Source organism: Pteropus vampyrus, unplaced genomic scaffold, assembly GCF_000151845.1.
Source record: "Pteropus vampyrus isolate Shadow unplaced genomic scaffold, Pvam_2.0 Scaffold24, whole genome shotgun sequence".
Taxonomy (NCBI): domain Eukaryota; kingdom Metazoa; phylum Chordata; class Mammalia; order Chiroptera; family Pteropodidae; genus Pteropus; species Pteropus vampyrus.
The window spans coordinates 2,064,213-2,085,597 of NW_011888805.1; the positions used below are offsets into that span (position 1 = coordinate 2,064,213).

At 33.2% G+C, this 21,385-nt stretch overlaps 1 protein-coding gene across 1 annotated transcript in view; it reads right to left on the minus strand.

The window, feature by feature from the left end:
- Positions 1-21,385, minus strand: part of STXBP5 (syntaxin binding protein 5) — a 156,354-nt gene that overhangs the window by 50,226 nt on the left and 84,743 nt on the right. The window contains exons 11-18 of the mRNA XM_023528328.1: positions 11,864-12,018; positions 10,575-10,647; positions 7,805-7,952; positions 7,500-7,567; positions 7,193-7,233; positions 6,048-6,268; positions 5,365-5,543; positions 1,752-1,877 (exon numbers count right to left, since the gene is read on the minus strand). Of these exons, the coding sequence (XP_023384096.1) occupies positions 1,752-1,877; positions 5,365-5,543; positions 6,048-6,268; positions 7,193-7,233; positions 7,500-7,567; positions 7,805-7,952; positions 10,575-10,647; positions 11,864-12,018 (1,011 nt within the window). The remainder of the gene's footprint in view (positions 1-1,751; positions 1,878-5,364; positions 5,544-6,047; positions 6,269-7,192; positions 7,234-7,499; positions 7,568-7,804; positions 7,953-10,574; positions 10,648-11,863; positions 12,019-21,385) is intronic.

Consider the following 21,385-nt stretch of genomic DNA (forward strand, 5'->3'; position numbering starts at 1 on the left):
TTCGGTTACGGATTCTTACTTTCACCCTTCTAGTATTGCTATGGTATCTCCTTTTATTCTTTAATTTGATATTCCGTGATTTTTTTCTGCATTGACAGAGTTCCTCCCCCCACAAAACTGTCCTTTCCCACCTCTCTCTCCACATCTAATCCTGATTCTTATTTTTAAGTCACCAATGTAGCCAGTTCTCAGTATGTGAATGTTAACCTGTGGGCTGGAACCCTTTTCTCACAGTTCAAGGTAATGGATATTATAGTCCGTCTGAATTTCCCCCACTCTTATTCTTGTAACTTCTGGAGTTTATTCAGAATGTGGTATATTTACTGTGCTCCTACGTAAGACGAAAAATTATCTATTAAAATTACATTTTCAACATTAAAAAAAAACTGACACAGGAGTTGCAACTTGATCAGAAACATAAATCCCACGCTAGCCAGTGTGACGTTCTTCTTCTGATTTAGGGGAATTCTGACCCCTCAGGAGAAGACGTAATCCCTGCCACTAGGGAAGCAAGAGACTGTATCTTTAGGAAGGTTTTGGTGGTCAACTATGAATAAGGTCATTTTATTCCTTTGAGATCTCTTAAGCCAAGAGTTGAAAACTGAAATATATACAGGGGCTATATAAGTAAGTAAAACAGGCAGATAAGAATGATGGTGAATTGCATGGTGTACGACTCAGCTAAAGAGGAAAAACTTCAACTTGGTTCCCGCTAACTAATGCCAAGCAGGAATGGAGGCTCGGTACAGACGTTCCCATTAACACTCAGAGTATGGCTTTTCACATCAAATAATCTGGACAACTAGTTCAAATTTTAAAAACACACAAAAAGAGCTAAACGAAATATAACTGTGAGTCAATTGAGACCTGTGATTGTATTCACAACCCTGTTTGGTTTCTTTATGATTCTGGACAGTACAATATTAAAGAGGAGAAGGTTTGTGTTCTTACATTGTGGGGCAGCAAGTAAAAGACATGAAAGGACACTCTATCTCAGACGATAGCCAGTCTTAGCTGGTGCTCGACTGCAAGAGATATGAGTAGGTAGTAGCAGCTGTAAGAGGGAAGACGAACGATGAATGAGTCTCTAGGACTAGCATCAAGGAAAGGAAAGAGACAGTGACCTACACAGGATAAATAGCCCTGGGATATGTGGTTTCTCTTATACCACAATGTTGATTTTAAGACAAACAAACATAAATACTTTATATAAGTCTATCACATTATAATAAAAAGTATGTATAATTAACACTACATACTCGAAGGCATGAGTTAATAAATACACCTGTAGTATAGGTGAATACTTTATTAAACAGTTAGTATGTCTTTACAATTTATACAAGTTAACTTTGGAAGTAGAAAGAACCAATTATGTAGCTATGTTTGACCAGTTATGGAATCAGCTTAGCACATAGTCTTCAGGGTTGATGTTGCTAGATCACCATTATACCAATTAATAAAAGAAAGTTATTCCTGGGAATATACCCAGGAGAGGATGTAGTGACTTTAAACCTTTATCTCAATTCACTGGTCCACGAGTCATTTAACTTTTTATCAGGAAGCAGGGTATGCATACGCATAGTAAATTATTCAGAACAGAATTATGTTCCAAATAAACACTGAATTTGGTCTGAAATTAAAGTTATACAACAACTTTTTAGGTGATACTATAATAAAAGATCCTATTTTTGAAAATTAAAAAATGTATAGAATATTATGAAGAGACTGAGTAACGCATAAATTATACTTACAATCCATAGGAAGAATTGACTGCCAGGCTGGTTATTTGTTGTGGTGGTTCTCCACCCACCCATACCAACTGAATAACTAGTTCTGTCTGATATCCTGGAGACTGTTTAAGTGGCGAATTTTTAACTCTGCAATAAAGGAAAACATGTTACCTTTTAACCTATCTTCAATATCTTATTAGCCTATATAATTATAGAGCCATGCATGAATACCTATACAAAAAATAACATTTTATATAAAATTGTACTAGATATTTAAAAATCAGAACCCTGTCCTCTAGGAGTATTTAATCTAGTTGGAGATCAAACATGTACATAGTTTAAAAAAAAAAAAAAAGAAAGAAAAAATCGCATCTAAGTTCCACATGTCGGGGAGGCACCCAGGGGGAAGGACGAAAGGGAGCAGTGGGCAGGGATGGGAGGGAGAGATGAGAGAAGGGCAGGGAGGGTTGGGGAGAAGAATGAGAAGCAGCAGCAACCCAGGAACAAAGAGGAAAAAAATTCAAGTTTTAAAAGTAGACTTAAAACTTAAAAATATGATTTAACTAAATGAAAACTGGCCAAAACCAAAACAAGTTAAAGAACAAATTTAAAAAGAAATGTGAGCAATTTATTTTTGTGACACTTTTACTAAAAAAAAAAAAATCTACTTTGACTTTAAGGTGAGAACATTTGTGATTACACAACCTCTTCCTCCAATAACTGCTCTTGTAAAACATATGCAAAGCTTGGTTACTTTAAGAAGTCTTGAGCATTCTGCCCTGGAGTGACAATGTATGAAAGCAGGACAGCAGAAAGAACCTTTCTGAATCGCTTAGTTGGTTAATTCTAACAAAGAAGACCACAATACCTGACCTTTTGCTGCAATATTGCTAGACTCACTCTAGGTAAGAAAAGGGTCAGTGTGTTGTGCAAATCTCAGGGTAAATGTGAATCACTGAGGGTACCCTAATATGAATTAAGTTACAGTCACTTATGCCTGTGCAAAGTCTGCAAGGCAATAATACGCTCAGAACTGCAGACTGAATGAGGCAGTTCTGATTGTTCTCAGGAAAATATACACTATTTGGCTGCAGCTGTCCATCTCAAGAGATAGGAATAAAGACTAAGTAGTAATTCAAGAGACAGCCTCTGCTGACACAGCATAAGCAGGAGTCTGAGTGTGCTATTCCTCCCTGTGTGAATCAGGTGAGGCTCAGGGAAGTGTCCACCTTCCCTCTGGCATGTTTATTATGTACATTAGAACAGATTCTCAAGAGCAGGAATAGCCATTGGGAGACAATTTTAAAAGTGCATATGTGGGCACATTTAAGACTGAAGTGATGAAGGCACACAGAACTCAAAGAATTCTTATTTTATCCAGTATGAGCAAAAAAAAGTTCTTGAACAAAAATAAGCCAGCCAAACCTGTGGCACAATCCTCAACTGGTAAAAAATTAGAACCCAGATGAAGAAATGACAGAATATGTAAAATTTAAAAATACAAAATGGGGAGTGGGTGTTACGAGTTATGTCTACAATGGTACATGCAACTTATTTTAATGTTTTCGCTATATGTAAATCAATTTATTTTATTTTTTAAGATAAGGGGTTGAACCTTTATAAAAAGTTCCTTCATTTGTACAAATGTATTTTAAACATCCTGATAATGTTGGAGGCTCTGCAGTTTCAAAATGACTGTCTGTTTGGACAAATACCCTGTAAAAGCACAATTAAAATACTTAAATAAATACAAAATTTTATTGGTAAAAGCAGTAAACCAAATAGCTGCTTTAAAAATGTTTCTTCAAAAAAAAGCAATTATGTACAAAGGAATTTTGTATAAATAAAAACAAGAATCTCGGTATTAGTTATTATTTAAAATCTATTTAGTTCTATTTCTTATTTTTAAAAATTAGTTTTGGAATTATGGACTAAAATAATGGGAAATCGATAAATAAATATATTTACCTGAAGATTAATAAAAGGAAAAAAATTGCCTGTGATTAAAAAAAGTCACTAGTAAATACGAATATGTGCATTCTAGACAAAAATCTCGAAAAATGTTACTAAAAAACCTCAAAGACAAATTGTATTTCATATGTTTATAAAAATTAAAAAGCTGGAGAAACACACATTAAAATCAGAAGAAAAGGCATTAATGGAAATTTTACAAATTTAACTTTAAAGTACACTGAATAAGTGAACAAAAGGGAAGAATAAAGAATTTTGTACTTCCAAGTCTCATTCTAGCTAAACATGGCCAGAACTATAGCAAAAAGGAGGTTTGTATATATGTTCAAGAAAGAAGGCGGGGCAGGGTTGAGAGAGAAGGCAGGTAAGGGGAAGAGAGGGAAGAGAAGGGGAGAAATTTGAGATCTTTCTGAGAAAAGTAGCTGCTTAACTTCAGCACTAAAATTTTTAGATCAGATCAGAGTTTCTCACCTTTGGCACCACTGGCATTTTGAACTAGGTAACTATTTGTGGTGGGGCACTGTCCTCTGCACTGTAGGATGTTTAGCATCACCCCTGGCCTCTAATGCACTAGATGCCAGCAGCACCCCATTCTCCCCGGTGTGACAACTAGTATCTTCAGACACTGCCAAATGTATCCCAAGGAGCAAAATCATCCCCATTTGACAACCACTGGCACAGAACACAAAATCTCAAATTTATGCAAGCATATACAGGAGATTTTTTAAAATCTATACATTTTAAATAATTCTGATATAAACAATCTGCCCTGTCCTCAGGGTGAATGTACTCTTGGCTACACAGGCATTCTCCACAGCCATTGCTGAACTATTCACCAATAGCAGGGATTCTAGCAGGTCTAGAGCAAAGCAGAGCAAAGCCATTTCTTTAACAAATGCAAACTGTCCTCTTATTACCCTCCCTACCGTGAGTCTACTCTACAGTCTGGCTGTTGTCTCCACCTCTTTTACTGAATTTCTTTGACATTTTCCACAACCACTTTTCAGTCATTACCCTGACTTCTCTGTAAATGTAATACTTTTAATCACAGTCTTTATGAAATTCTTCAATGATTTTAACTCTTCCCTCGTTTTATTTCTCTGACATATTTTAGGTTCATGCTCTTTGAAAATCGACCCATGAAAATAATATTGGACAGAAAAAGAAAAACTTTATCCAATTTATTCCTGTATAAAAGCAAAATGTATTCAAATCTGGAAGAGTATAATAAAGGCATTTAAATAATAACAATGTGGTGCTAGAGAAGACTCAGAAAAATACAAGAAAATGACTACAGAACAAGTGAATCTCTAAAATATATATATAAAAAAAGAATTTTCAGAATGGTAGAAAGCAGTCTAAACATCTATTTCATCCGCCTATAAATTCAGACTAAAAAATAGACATAGAGGAAAGATCCATGCTGGTCTACTCGTATGTTTAAAGATCAGATTTTAGGACTTTATGGGCAAAGTCATGAAATGCAGTCATATTCCTCTTGATGCCACAGAAAAATAAGTTGAATCAATCACAGCAAAACACAGAAAGAGATGTTCTTATACCATTTTACTCCATTACAGAAAACTGTTGCTGTAGCTTTACTAATGCTTATATTTTATCTAAAAGACAATTTCCAAAACATCTGTATTTTTTTATAACTTACTTTAAACAAGGGACATTATCACGAAGCCCATCAGAAGAACTGCTACTGGTGGAGGGATGAGACTGGGGAGGAATGGGCTGAGGATTGGCGCCCCCCACTGGTGTTGGCAAAGGTGGTGCCTGTTCACCCTCTGGGGTCTCCACATCATTTATCTCATACAACAATCGAACTTCAAGCATCTGTCATAAAAGTAAGACAGCTTAACTACACCAGTATCTACTGTTTATTTTATTACAGTTTATACCTATATATGTACACTTTGGTGGAAAGAACATTTTTAAAGGTAAAAATTCAGCAAGATTTCTAAAGGTAAGGATTTAGCAAAGAAAAACGATGTTTCTGAGTCAGCTTTTGAAAAATAATGTGTACGTGTGTGAGTAGTCACACACACACGCATTATAATTTTAGAATTTATGACACTCCTATTAATTTCAAATTAGAATACGCTCAGACTCATATTAGCTTTCTTCAAATAAAACTTACACGATGTATTTAAAGATTTAAATGTTCAGTAAGAAGACATACATAAAAATGTTATTTTTACAAAAAAAAGATGGCAATGTAAATACTGAGGCGTTTTTAAAAATTCTAGATAAAACTGACTGCAAATATTATCTTCTAAATAATATAAAAACTTTAAAATGTCAGACATCTGACATTGAAAATAACTAATGGACTATTACCGGAATGACTTCTGTAATCACTTCTTGTTTGCTGAATCTATAAATAATGACATGAGCTGAAACTCCAGCTATGCACAGCATTCTACTTTCTGGACACCAGGAGATGATCTGAATGGCATACGGATCTTCATCTACAATGTCTGTGTTTGGCCTGTCATCTTTATTTCTTGACTTTTCAAAGACTTTAGCTGTCTTTAGTTTATATAATACTTGTAGAGTTACTAGAAAAAATACATGTTAGATAATTTAATACAAAATGAACAAATATAAGGTAATACTTAGTCATACTATGTAAGGAAATAGCCTATATTTATTTGAACCACATTTTATTCCTAGGTCTACATTTCTCTCTTATACTTTTAGATAATGCACTCACTGTACTCATTGGCCAAAATAAAGTACATTCATTATATTTATTTAAAAAAAAAAACAATCACCATCATCATGAATTTATAGAATCAAAAAGAGTAACAGTTTTGTAAAAAGTATAAATTTAATAAAGAACATATTTTGCTTTCTAAAATGATTTTTTAATATTTTCTCTACAAAAGGCACCAGGATGAAATAGAAAACATCCTGATTTGAATGGATTCTGAATGCTTTCTATGTATGTTTTGTAAATATTTGCCATTTAAAGAACTGGATTCTGAATGCTTTCTATGTATGTTTTGTAAATATTTGCCACTTAAAGAATTCTTTCCTTTTTGCTATTATATAACCACTATATATATATATATTATCGCTATATATATTTCAAAAAGCAACACAAATTATATATATATTTCAAAATAGACAACACAAATTTTGTGACTTAATTTTAGAATAAATTTTAGCATATTTTAATATGTTTGTATTCTACAAATTTCTGTTGATTTGAAACATATTCCTTCGTCTCCTCTCTGATTTAGGAAAAGAAGGTTTAAAGAAATTTTGAAGGATTCGAGCACTTCTATTGAGAGCTCTTCTTGATTTACTAATGAGTATACTGAAAAATATCTTTAATCTATTAAAAATGCTAAACACACATATTTGATACATTTAATAAGTATTAAATGTATAGCCTCCAAATTTCAAATTAAATTTTGATACAGGTTGTATAAAAGCAATGATTCTATAACATAGCAAATAATATCCAAAATACTTACTTGCAGAAGCATCCCAGAACTTAACTGACCCATCAGCATGCCTGTGAAAAGCAAATGAGTTAAGAATGTGATGAAAAAAAATTACATTTTTTTCCTTTTTAAATAGCAATTAAATATTGATATTTAAAAAGGTAGTCACCAAAATGAGGAAAAAGATAAAATTTAGAATAAATTGGCATGTTCCAGGAAATAACTTATTTCTTATTATATCAGCATAAAGGAAAGCATTATCTGCCCCATTAACTTATGTTCATGTAGTCTTAATTATTAGCTATTATTGATTTATTTGGTAGAAACTTCTACTTACCCTGTAATAATTATTTCTGGGTAACTCTGAGCACCCAAGCCCCAATTACCTCCATTGATGGGCCATTCCTATAAGAAGAGATTATTATATAAAGTAACTTCCAAGCAGGCCACACATCTTCACATACATGACAATAGTAAATAGGTTGATTATCAAAACTTTTCTAAAGATATTTTGTTTCCAAAAAGAATTTTCTATATATTTTCTCTAGAAAAGGTATCAATATTATCAAACATTCCAAGGTGATGAATATAAAATACTGATGTATTAATGTAACATTAAATACGAAAACTCATGTTCAATACCTTTTTGCTGTAACCTTGACGTTTCTGTCTAGCTCCAACAGAATAAAGTGCGGGAATAAGGTCCACAGGACAATCAGCAAAATATTCGCAACATGTAACAGGGGATTCATGTATACTCAAAGGGTAGGGATTTTCAAATATAGGATATCTTTAAAAAACAGGAAAAGAAAAATATTTATTAGTTTAACAAATTATTACCTATGATTAATACATAAAAACAAATGTCTTAAAATATTTATAGCTTTGAAAAGAAAAAAATTTTCAAGCTTGATTACTTTAAAGTTAACACCTTTTGAAGATCCATGTAACATACTATCTAAATTCATATCTTAACTCTTAGGACAGTATGCTCTTCTCTATGAAATTTCAGAAATTACATACATTCCACCACAGAGATTCAACAGATTTAATTTATGCAAATATGTAAAAAAAAGACATCTTTATAATGACAGTTGCACAATTAGAATAGTAAACAGAAAAGCTGCAGGTGGAACTACATACCATGTTCTACATGAGACAAATGCTTTATATATATTTATCTAATGTATTTCCTGCATTAAACTTATAATACAGGCATTTTACTGAAGAACAAAGTCAGAGAGAGTAATGTGCTACAGGCATGCCAACTAGAAGCAGCAGAATTAAAACTGTGTTCTTAACCATTACGCTATAATGTTCTTGATGAACAGATACCTAATCTTTATATCAGTTGAGCTGATACGAATTTTCAATTCTTTTTTTCTCCATCAGTGTAATGCCTAGTGCAATATTTAATCTAGAAATGCTCTGTTTTAGTGGTAATGTAAGTAAAATTCCATCTTAAATATTTTCTAGATATGAAATTATATTAAATAAAGCAAAAAATGCTTTTGAAAATCATAAAATTAATTAAAATCCTAACTAAATATACGATGATATTTCTTTTGTGGTTCTAAAGTTTTTAGAATTGAGAATGGTTACTTTAAAATATCTAGAAAACCAGAAACTAGCTAAAAAAAGTCTAAAAAGTTCAGAATGGCTAATCTGCAAAAATTAGATATCTTGATCATCCTACTATTGACAATAATTAAAAAGTTAAGGGAGAAAATATTCAGAGAAGTCCTTTCTACACTTCAAAATGACCCAACTGTCATCACTCCCTCCTCAATCACACATAAAAAAACAGATGACAAAACAAAAACAAAAACATGCATTTAAAAAATAGCAGACAACTTTTTTCTTTTTATAAACACAGTTTATAATTCTTAGCTCAATTATTCTACTAGCATTACACACTTAACTGATACATTTGCTAAATAAAACGCCTAGTCACAGGTACTTACACAGTATTTTCTTTAACTTAAATATATCTTAGTACAAAACACATGTGAAAAGTCTATTCGAAAACTTACCTAGGTAAAAAAATATATGATCGTATTAAGAATAAGTTATTCTATGACTGTTATTTAGAAATAACGTTTCAAAATTCTTTTGTTCCACAATGGTATTGTTATTTTCAAACAAAACAAAGCAAAACAAAACCAATTGATTATTACAAGTAGCACGTGCTAAGTTGATATGAATTTAAAAACGACTTGAAATAAGGGAAATAATATTGCTCACTTATACTTCGGGTTTTCCTAATTGCAGTACTATGCACATTTTGGATCAGATAATTATTGTGGGGAACTGGCCTGTGGCACTGCGGATGTTTAGCAGCATCCCTGTTCGCCACCACTAGATGGCAGTAGCATTGCCTCCTCTCAATAAGTGTCTGCAGAGACAATGCCAAATATCTCCTGAAGGACGACATTGGCCCCCAATTGAGAAATACTGAAATATTGAATGGGTAAACTCATATTTAATGATTATCTCTCAGGAGATACAAATAGATAATATAATGTTCTTCTATTCAAAGAATTTTTAAGTAAACATAGTATAAGTAAACATATCAGTAAACGTATCATCGATGTTAGAAAAAGCAGAACATGGCAAAAGCACAAAAAGTTACAAAGGAGTTACGGTGGAAATTTACATATGAGATATGATATAGCTGGTTACGAGAGGATAGGAAAACCTAGAAGAGGAAAAGAAGGCTGACTTTGAAAGTTATATGGATTTTTTACAGCAGTGAAGCAAGTGGAATGTTTCAGCTGCTGAGAACTATACAAGAAAGAACATGGAAGTGTGATGTTTGCTTTACACCCAACTCAGTTTTTCTAGGGAATAAGGCACCTGCAAGAAGACAAGCGAGAAAACAGGTTGGAAAGGTACCCTGAATTCCTACTGTGTAGAGTAGCAGGCTGAGAAAGTGTTTTTAAATTAAAAAAAAAAAAAAAATACACAATAGAGAACGAGAGCAGTTTAAGGAGCAAAACAAGATTGGTGCTATATGTAAAATTAATCTGACAATGGTATTCACGACATACTACGACAGAGAGAATTTGCTGGAGAAACTACAACAGCTCGTCTACAGGTAAACTGTGATGGGATCGACTTTGGGCCTGCTGATTTTGTGTGTCCCAAGGGTATCTTGCAAGTATCAGGTTGAATCGCATAAAATTTCAGAAATTCCACAAAATTTGACCTAAAAAATAGAAATTCTATTTGATCAGCATAATAGAGAACTTTTGCAGGTAATCAGAAATGTGCACCTGGAACTCTAAAAAGAGGTCAAGGTTATAGATATAAACACAGCGTTTTCTAAGAAATGAAACTGCCCACCCTATGCTAAAAAGAATACTTTTTCACCACATATGAAAATAATCGCCTACTAATTTTTATTTCTTACCCATTTTGTGCAAGATCTATAAGTACTAAATCCTTTTCTAGAAGAACAACCACAGCATATGGTTCTTGAAAATCTGGAATTGGAAAATAATATATGAACAACTGTTTCAAATATGCAAGAGGACAGCAAATTAAATGAACTTTTTTTGCTTGGTTTTCATTTTATTTTGTTCCATTCTTTCAAGTATTTAATCTCATCTTGCACTTCATATAATTTAAGGCTAGTATGTTTTAAATGAGATAAATGTATATAATAACTCTTACAAAACTATTTCAGTTTTACAAACATAAGTAAGACAAGAAGCTCATAGTAGCTTCTGTGAGCTTCTTGTCTTACATGAACAACCCAAAATTTTAAAACATGAACAACCCAAATTTTAAATCTGAATAGCCGTAAGAACAACTCTCATTCATTATTGGAGCTCATAGGAACTCAATGGAGTACCATTATAATATTACAATCTCTTTTTTAGTTATTTTATATGTTCCTGCTAATTACAAAATACATGAAATCTTTACATCTCAATTAGCTTCAAATGAAGAAAGATCCAGATTTAAATTCTTCATGAAATATTATATGCTAGTTGTGATGGTTAATTTTATGTGTCAAGTTGGTTAGACCATGGTGCCAAGTTTGGTCAAACACAAGTCTAGCTATTGCTGTGAGGGTATGTTTTAGATGTGATTGACAGTTAAATCCATAGATGATGAGTAAAGCAGATTTTCCTAGATAATGTGGTTGGGCCCCATCCAATCAACCCATCTTTGCCCAAAGAGCAAAGACTGAGGTTTTTCTGAAAAAGAAGCAATTCTGCCTCAAGAAGCCAACACAGAAACCTGCCTGAGTTTCCACCCTTAAGAATTCAGACTGAAGACTGTGACATCAACTCTTCCTTGAATTTTCAGTCTGTAGGACTGCTTTATAAATTTTATATTTATCAGTTCCCACAATTGCATGAACCAAGTCCTTAAATTCTATCTAGATCTATCTACCAGGGGTTGTGTTTTTCTGGAGAACCTTGATTAATACATTAGTATTTTACAGAATTTTAAAATGTTTCTTGATATGGACAGTTCAATCTTTCAAAGGCACTTACTACTAAAATATAATATTAAACAGATAAAGTGTATTAAACAAAATTAACTTCTGAAATAAAATCTGCGAAGTTATGAAGGCAGCATCTCCTCCCAGAAGAATGAGTACAAGGAAACTACTCAGGTAACATATTCTTTGTTCTGTATAATGGACATCTATAGAGAGTGAGTGAGTTTTAAAGGTGCAGAGCTTACCATTGGGGTACGGTGTTTCACACAGTGTTAGAAAATCAACAATTGAATAGTCCATTTCTAGTACAGCAGTACTTTTCCCATGCATAACTGTGAGGCAAGGTCTTCTTCCTACAGTATCATATGACAAACCTCCTGATAATATAATAAAAGGTTCCCTGGAAATAAAATGCATAGTAAGGTTTACAAATAGTATGGTGGAGACTATTTTCTTGCTATAGCATAAATTTTTTATTTAGTGAAATAATCAAATCTTAAATTCTAACATTTTTATGCATCAAGTAATTGAATATTTGCATGTGGATTTTTAAATTGCATTAAGTAAGACACAGGTGAATTCTTGAAAATTAACCTATAATAAGAATGAACACTGACCACACTTGAATCTTATAACTCCTGTTGGTCCCTAAATTTTTTTCCTTTATCTTCTTTATACTGTTGTCAAAAAATTCTCTGTGGGCTTCTGCTGAGAAGTCTCTTAGGTGGACTGGCTTTATTTCCAATCCTAATAATCAAGCCCTCTCAAGAGAAGTTCCAAGAGAGAACGTTAATGCCCTAAGGCATCCATTGTATGTAATGAATTAACTTCTCACTGATGCAACGAAAATGTACTAGCTACAAACACCTCAGAGAAAACTGAGAAAATAGTCACCCGAATGATTTTCTGCAGGGCTTAATTCTCTCATGGAAACTTGGCTGGATGCTCTCAACCCACAGCTCCCATGCACACCTATCAGCTGCCAGCTTGCCAAGTCTAATTAGTTCTACAACTCTATCTCCCCATTAGACATTATTAAATTTAATGATTTATCTAGACTCACTTCTTAAAACTGCATATCTGAATATGCAAATGAGAAGACACTAAGTATCTTTTTATGTTTTGGTTTATGTATTTCTTTATCTTTGACTTGCGTATTCATGTTTTTTGTCCATGTTTTTACTGGATTAGTAATCCTTTTTTAATTGGTTTGTAAGAGTTCTTTGCACTATAAGGAAATTAGTTCTTGATCTGCCATATGTGTCTTCTCATTTGTTGGTGGGGAAGTTATTTGTGGTACATTTATATAGATGATTTAAAAAGTTATTTGTGGTATATTATACAGATGATTTAAAATATTCTGTATATGATTTTCTTAAATCTTTTCACTTGTGATTTTTAGGTAGTTTCTTAATGCTTACTCTATGGCCGGTATACTTATCTTCCTCCTCTTCACATCTAGTATGAGCAATATGTAATGATATGTAATAGTTAAAAGTGCTAGTTCTGGATCTAAATGGACTGCATTTTTAATCTTAGCTCTGGTTTTACTTTCTGCATGATCTCGGACAAGGTAGTTAACCTCTCTGTGACTAGCTTCTGCAACTATAAAATGGAGAGAGTGATAAGTACCTACCCAAACTATGATTACTAAATTAACATATGTGAATCACTGGGTTCAATACTGGGCACACAGTACAGCCAAAGTAAGAATTACCTACTGTTGTCATCATCATAAAATAATCATTCTCAGTCATTGTGAAAACTTTCCTTCTTGTGATATGTAGGAAAAAAAATTAAAACTTCTAAATAATATTCATTTTTATCTAAAACAATAAGCTCTACTGAAATTTACTTAGAGAAATAATAGTACTATAGGTGTATAATTTATAAGTAAATATAAATATGAGGTCAAATAACTCAATTGTTTTTTATATTTAAACATTTTATCTATCTACAATATCTCAAATAATGAGTACATATGTGGTTATGTGTACAGTATTTTCTTATTTAAAACTACATCTTCATGTATCTGTTTTCTTTGCTTTATGGTTTTTTTCATAGCATTTGTTGCTAAAATGAATTTGTTTTGCTTGTTGTTTTTCTCATGAAAATGTAAGCTCCATAAGGACAAGGCGTTTTGTCAGTTTTGTTCATTGTTATATCCAAAACAGCACTTTGTAGGTAAAAAAAGGAATTAATAGAAATGTATGTTATCCTAATCACTGTCTACTTTCTTATCATTTAGATTTTTTTTTTTTACCACTAATCTAATTTGGGTAATATTACTGTTTCAGCTATGTGACAGTAACCAGAGCTTAAAATTTTTCCTGAAGAGAACTAAACCCATACATTCATTGTTTCGATTTCCTAGCATACTGTGATTATTATGACTGTGCTCAGAAAAAATAGAATATTTGATTCTCTTCCACTTTTTGTCACCTATATTACACCTGAATAAACAATATATTTCCTCTCTTCTGTACTTTGAAGTACAGCATACAACTGAACTAAAATACTAGGTAAGAAGGGTGAGGAGTCCAACAACTTGTACAGAGTGGGAAGCTCAGGCAAGGTATTTTATATGTACTATTTCAAAAATAGTCTGATAGGTGTGTTTTTACATAGAGCCAACTTAAAAAAAAAGCTATTGTTAATATAAGAAGCATGAATAGGTAGATGCTGAGCTAAACATTACAGAATTAAATTTCCATGGAGCTACTGAGAATGCCAGGTAGATGACCAGTTATTAGACAGTTTAACTGTTAACATAGTATTACATAAGACCATTAAAATTAAGTTTATTTTCAAAAGGCAACTAAATGTTCAGTGGCCTTGTAAATCGACTGTACTTTCTCAAACGTAGGAGAAAAAATATGCAATTAAAAAATAAATAGGGATAAGAATTAGTTTGAAAGACATATCGAGGTAACAGTTTTCATAATAATGAAAGTTTCCCAAATCCAGCAATAAATGCATACATATATATTTTTTCCTTTTATGTGCTCTTTTTAAAAAATCATCTAAGTTTGCCAAGCAGGAATCACCTGACCTCTCTGCACTCTAACAGGTTTGATCTTTTTCATTATAATGAGTCAAACCTTGATGAGTAAATAGTAATGACATAAATATTTTACAAGGAGAAATTAGTCATAAACAAAATAATAAAGTTAAATATTTTTAACACTAGACAGTGAAATTATAATATTCAAGTCTTTAGTGACATTTAGAATTACATTAAAAGTTCTAGAGAGCTAGACTATTTCTAAGTAATATGTGATTTATGGAGGTGTAGAATCTATTTTTTTTAAATAAAAGTTGGCCTTTCGTATGTTATTATAAGGTCTAGAGGTAATTTTATTCCATTACTTTAAGTGGAATTTAAGTAGAACTCCTATTAATGACGTTAGGTATTCCCCAAGATCCTCATTTTTGAAGATGTCAGGTTAGGAAGGTGTTAATTTGGACATTTCCTAATTTTGAAAGTCCTTTTTAAGAGGCTAGACACTTCATATATGCTTTTCGCTTCTGATTAACTTCCCCAGGCTGACCTTAATAGCTTTGGCTGAAGCTGTTTCCAAAAGAAGCATTCCTTACTGAGCTTCTACCCAGAAAGCCATTCCTTACTGAGCTTCTACCCAGAAAGCCATTTGTATAACCAATTTGCTCAACTTGGTTCCATAACACTACCCATTCATTCACTTGATTATTTTTTTGAGCACCTGTATCCCTAAAAATAAAACACTGCTCTCATGTCTAGTCTAGACAAACAGTAAGCATACTATGGTAAGTGTTATGAGGAAAATAAAACAAGATAGAGAGATGGGCTGCCTGTGAGGGAGGGGCTCGAGGGGTAACTGTAAGTCTCAGTGGTCAGGAAAGACCTGAAGTAATGACAGATGAGCTGGACCAGAATGAAGAAAAGCCAGCCATTCGAAGATCTTGGGCTTGGGGGAAAGGGATGTACATTCTGAGGCAGCAAGAATAACCACTGCAAAGACCCCAAGTTAGGAATGAGCTTGGTGGACCTGAGAAACTAAAACGCCAGCGTGGCTGCAACACAGCGAGTCAAGTAACACACAGTAATATATGACACAGCCCCAGATCTTGAGGACACATCCTGTTCACTCTATTAGGATCTCAAGCACATGTCTCCTCCATTTCATTTCCACAATTACTTTAGTTCTAGCCCCAATAACCTGCAGCTTATATTATTACAATAGCATTTGTACAAGCTGTTCACTGCCTGAGATATAATTCCTCTCATTTTCTGTTTGGGTAATTCTTATTTCTCTTTTAAAACCGAGTCCAATCATTATCTCCTCAGGAAAACCTCTTCCGGCCCACCCACCCTGAATGAGCTGATGCCCTTCCTGTATTCTTCAGCACCCTCTTCAGCATTTCCCACGCTTAGTTGTCATTGTTTTCTTCTTTCTCTTGTGTTGCGAGCTCCTTCGGGGCACAGAATGCCAATTCTGCCTCTGTGCTCCTCTGCTTTGGCCAGGTATCCTAAAAAGTGTTGGTCAAATATACGTCTTAATTACCACTAAACCTACCGCTCAATAGTCACTAAGATAAAGAATTTGGTAGATCTAACGATAAAAATTCTACAAAAATTATGCTTTTGGATTTTGATGTATTATAGTATGTACCCGTAGGTTGTTTAAGATACAAGGACACAACACTAATTCACATTAGTCCATTACTTTGGATTCTTTCTCCTAACAATACAAATATGAGAATTTAACTATGTTTACAATTAAGTATTGTTCAAAATGAAACTTAAAATCTTCAATATAGTCTTTGCCATGTGGAATTAATTTGTGATTAAATGGACTGCATATAAGGTTCACAATGTTATAAGTATGATGTCAAAGTTTACCTATGAGAGAACACTGCATAGTTTCCAAACTCATTTACTGCATACAAGACCTTGCAGGATATTTGGTCCTATACAAAACATCCACGGAGACATGTGTTCCACACCAAAACCAAAAGGTCCTTGAAATTTGGTCCTGCTTAAAATGTCCATGGAGACATGTGGTCCACGCCAAAAGGCTGTTGAAATTTGGTTCTATTGAAAATGTCCATGAGTGTTTTCAGTCTATACCAATGGTCCTTGATGTCTGTTTCTGTCAAAAATGTCCTTGGGTTCAAATGGCCCATAACATTTATTTGTACTTCTGGCTAAAGGTTTAATAAAAGTACTATCATGTTTTATTGGTCCAACAAATGTGTTGTGGCTGTACTGTCAATAATAACCCTTTTTAACAAATCATGGACCAAATGCCTCAATGGATGTTTTAGATGGTACCAAATATGACCAAATATCAAGGACCTTTGAGGGCGGACCAAATGTTTCCGTGGATTTTCTGGACAAGATCAAATGTTTACTAATTCAGACAAGGTCTAACATGGATTTGATCCCTGTCCTCTAGAAAGGCAGAATCTAAATCATACAAGCTGATATCAATACATATTATAAGCCGTTAGGTAAAAGTACTAGAACTATCGATGAATCATAACTAAGATAAGATATTCAGTCTATGTATAGATCATAAGTGAAATTACCTTTAAGGATGGGGAAAAAAACGTAGATTACCATAAATAATGATAAGAAATTTATCCTTAGATTAGCCTAAACAATCCATAAAGCTTTAAGGATGTGCCAGAGAACCAATTTAAATGACAAAGGTGGTATGGCTCTATAAGAAGAAATTGTAGGAAAGCTCAGAATGAACTTTAGGAGTAGGAAAAGTATGATGAATAAATTAGAGGAAGTATAAGAGGGGCATATCTGAATGCCTGAACAAATAAGTAACAATTCTGAAAACAATTAGGTCTGAAATGAAACTGCGCCCTTTTACAAATAATATACATTAAAAAACTACAAGGTTTTTAATTCTACTTTAGGATTTTAGAAATGGAAGAACTGTTACTAAGTGAAGAATTGTTATCAACCACTAACAGATCAACTTTGATAAACTCATAAGATAGTTTCTAGACAGGAGGGAACAGACAAGCATACGAGTAATTTCTGTTCCCTGCACAAACATCAATGCTTAGCGGGAAGACTGCTTGCAAAAAATTTGGTTGGAAAGTTTCTATGAATCACTGCTGCTTTTATGTAGATACAAATTTAAATTTAACTTCCACCCCCTACCATCACAGCAGGTTACATTTCCAGGAACAGCAGTCATTTAGGAGTTCACATGGTGGTTATAGAATATGAGAGAATTCTAAAGCATAAATGCTGAATTTTAAGGTTAGTGAATTAATAAAACAAAAATAATCCTACATTAATTAGACTGGTGAAATCGTATTTTAAACTCAGTTACTTAAAGTATACACATGTATTTTCAAAAAGTAATGCAGCAATTTGTTAAGATTCATAAAAATCTTTTATCTTCAAAATTTCACAACTGGAAATTTCTTGTAAAGAAACAATTCAACAAAAGATTTGTACTACTGTACTATCTATAATATAAAAAGAATATGTTCACTACTATGTTTTTATCTATAATATTAAAAACCTGATATTGAAAAACCTAAATGTTCGAAAAAAGGGAAGACTATGAGTTAACTATGCAGCCCTTAAAACTATTAACAAAACTGATAGTAATGCTTTAAAAATATTATGTAGAAAAAAATGCCAAACTGCAATATGCTCTAAGAATACAGTAAGTGAAAAATAGGTATCTGAAAAAAAGCTTAAGGAAAATGAACAAATGAAAAAATTGTTTTGGAATAGTGGAATTACTGGTAGTATGATTCTCTTGTGAGGATTTTACTTAATGCCAGAACTTAAAAAAAAATCCTAAATACTTCCAACAACAATTCAGAGAATAAAATATTAATAGTGGATAAAAATAAGATTAATAATTGTGTACTAATTATACATTTAAAAATGCATTTTTCTTCTGAAATACACAAAATGGTTTGCCAGTTTTAAATGATATTTACATATTTGTCCCTACATTCTGCATTCAAGTACTAAAATGTACTTTATGCTGACAAATTTTTCTGCTTCCCAGGCCACTCAAGAATAACTGTACAAATTAAGTCAGAATATTCTTATGACTCATCATCTATTCAACAAGCATCTACCAAGTGTTTAATGTGTGCTGCTCATGGCAGCAGGGGCCAGAAGTCTCATTTTCCATCATTTATTTCTTCACTTCTCTCCATCCTTTAGCTAGCATACTCCCCTCGACTACACTTTTTATTCTTGTCATATACTTCATGTAGTTCAATGTTCCATTTCAGGACCTAAAACTTGTCTTAATTCTAAGACTTTAGTTCTGCGGCCAAAAAATTTTCTAGAAGAATGTATCTAGATCATACAATCACATGACAATGCCTTTCGTATTTTAAAAAGAAAGTTATCTTCTCTATCTGTATTTTGTACTCATCATAAGAAATTCACTCAAAAACTTTCTTCCAAAATTATTCTCTTCATTTTCAGTGTCTCCAATGCCAACAAATTTGCAATTCGGACATTAATCATAAGGTCTTCCTTAACTTAAAATGAAAATGAAAATCTGCCTTACCCTTCCTGACATATAATTGTTACTCATGTCTACTGCTGAATTCACCGAATGCATGTTCTAAATTAGTATTTTCTATGATGAATACACTATTTCTTTTTCTTTCTTGTCCCTATATCGTGGCTCGTGTTTGAAATGATGCTAATAAAGTCGTCTTACAAATTAATCCATCCTACAACATATATTTCTGAATCTTTCTTCTGTTATCATTCTAGTCAATTTTTCTATAGCAGCAAGCAATACTTAACTTACTTTTTCTTATAAACATTTCAAGGATATGATATCCCGTGTTTCCTAATATATTTTTTTTTCCCGTCCAGAATCTAGTAGTCCTCCCTTTCTACCTGTTTCTTTTGGTGTCTTTCAGGATAAAATACCAGTGCTGGCAGCCTTGGCTCTACAGGGTTCTGAACTACCAGGGCATCACTCTGTACATGTTCCTTTGATTTACACGTAAGCAATGTCACCTTAATTTTAGCAGCTGCCACTGGCTGAATGTAGTTCAAAGTGCTCAATACATGTTTACTTTCAAAGTTAACAAGTAAAACTCGCCAATGATATAAAAATGGATTTTTATATCAGCAGACTTATGTGACATCAGTTTTAATTTGGCAGTAATAAATTAAAAACTAAATATAGGGAAAGGCTTTACAATAGAGGGATCTTAGCACTTTAAATTGATAGACGCCAAGGACAAAATTCAATAAATAGCATATACTTAAATAGCTACTAAATGAGGTATTCTAATTTCAGAAGACAGAGTTCTGAATCTAGTACTCTCAGTTTTCTAGTTATGTGGGATTATACCATAAGTGTTAAGGCATTTCACGTCAAATTTAAAAAGTGAATGAGAAGTTATAGCAGTTAGGTATGAGGTCTGAAGAATAAGACTGGGAGAAAATGCTCCAGTTTTGAGAGAATGAAGATAAAGATAAAACTAAGTATGTCTTAAGAATGTCTCTGAAGATAGTGATAAAATGAGAATTAGCCAACTTAAGATGGAAAGTTTCTGGCCAAAACAGTAAAAGTAACATGAAAACAGGAAAGGTTACTTGAGGAAGCATTTAAAATTTTGAGATCATCAACTCAAAGAAGTCTCCTCCATTGCAATTAAATATAATCTGCCTGTGGATTTTTCTTAAACAGGTGTAAGACCAAGTACCCTGACCACAATGGGAAACTATAAAAACCTAACCTAGGCTTCACCAATTTAAAGTTAAATTTGTAGCCTGGAAGTGATCTATGAAGCTCTCTAGCCCTGAGTAGCTAGGGTTACTTGCATTACGTTATCCAGCCTGCCAAAGGCACAGATTTCCTCTCAGTTCACATTGGTGAGATTACTTGTATGGAGTATGATTTAATGTTAGGTTTATGATCTGATAAGCTAGGAAATTTAAAAGCAAGTCCAGTTCTCCGCAAACTGAGGGACCTGTGAATCATTAGGACAATTCTATCCTCGCCCATGCTATGTGAAAACCTTTGGTGTACTGATTGAGAGGTCTAGCTCCGAAGTCAACCTGGGCTCAAATTCCAGCTCCGTGATTCTTGCGGCAAGTTAACTTAAGCTCTCTCTGACTCAATATCTACATCTCCAAATGGAGACAATAAAAGTACCCATTCGACAGTGCTGTTTATGAGAATTATGAAAGACAGTGCATTCAAATTGCATAGCAGAATACCTGGCATATTGTAAGCAAATAATGAATGTTCACTTCATCTACTAATATTTTCTCTTCTTGGTGCTTGGAAGCCAAACTATGTAAGTAACGGTGTTGAGTTCAAATATTAATTATTTTTGTCTCAAGTAAAGATATGAGACTTGCTAAGACAATACAAAAGGAAACCGCTTTTGTTTCTGAAAGCTGGCATGCTGTCCAAATAAGTTTCTCTTCTTGTTGCTATGGCTTAGCAAGAATTTAGATGGAGAAGAGAGAATGAATGTGAAACATTTGCTGACTTTAATACATTAGTGACAAGAGAAGAGCAGAGAACAAGCTTCAGGTATGATAAAAGGAAGAGAATACAAACGTATTTACCGACGTAAAGACTACTACTAAACCTGTGAGTCTAAAACATTGTTCTCTACAGTCAACATATCTGTGAATGAAGAAAAGTCTGTTCATCTGCAGTTTCTTAGTAAGTAATTTAGTAGAGCAATTATTGGGGAATCTGCAGGTATGAGTATGATTTTGGGGATTGGAGATTAATGTGAACAGAGAG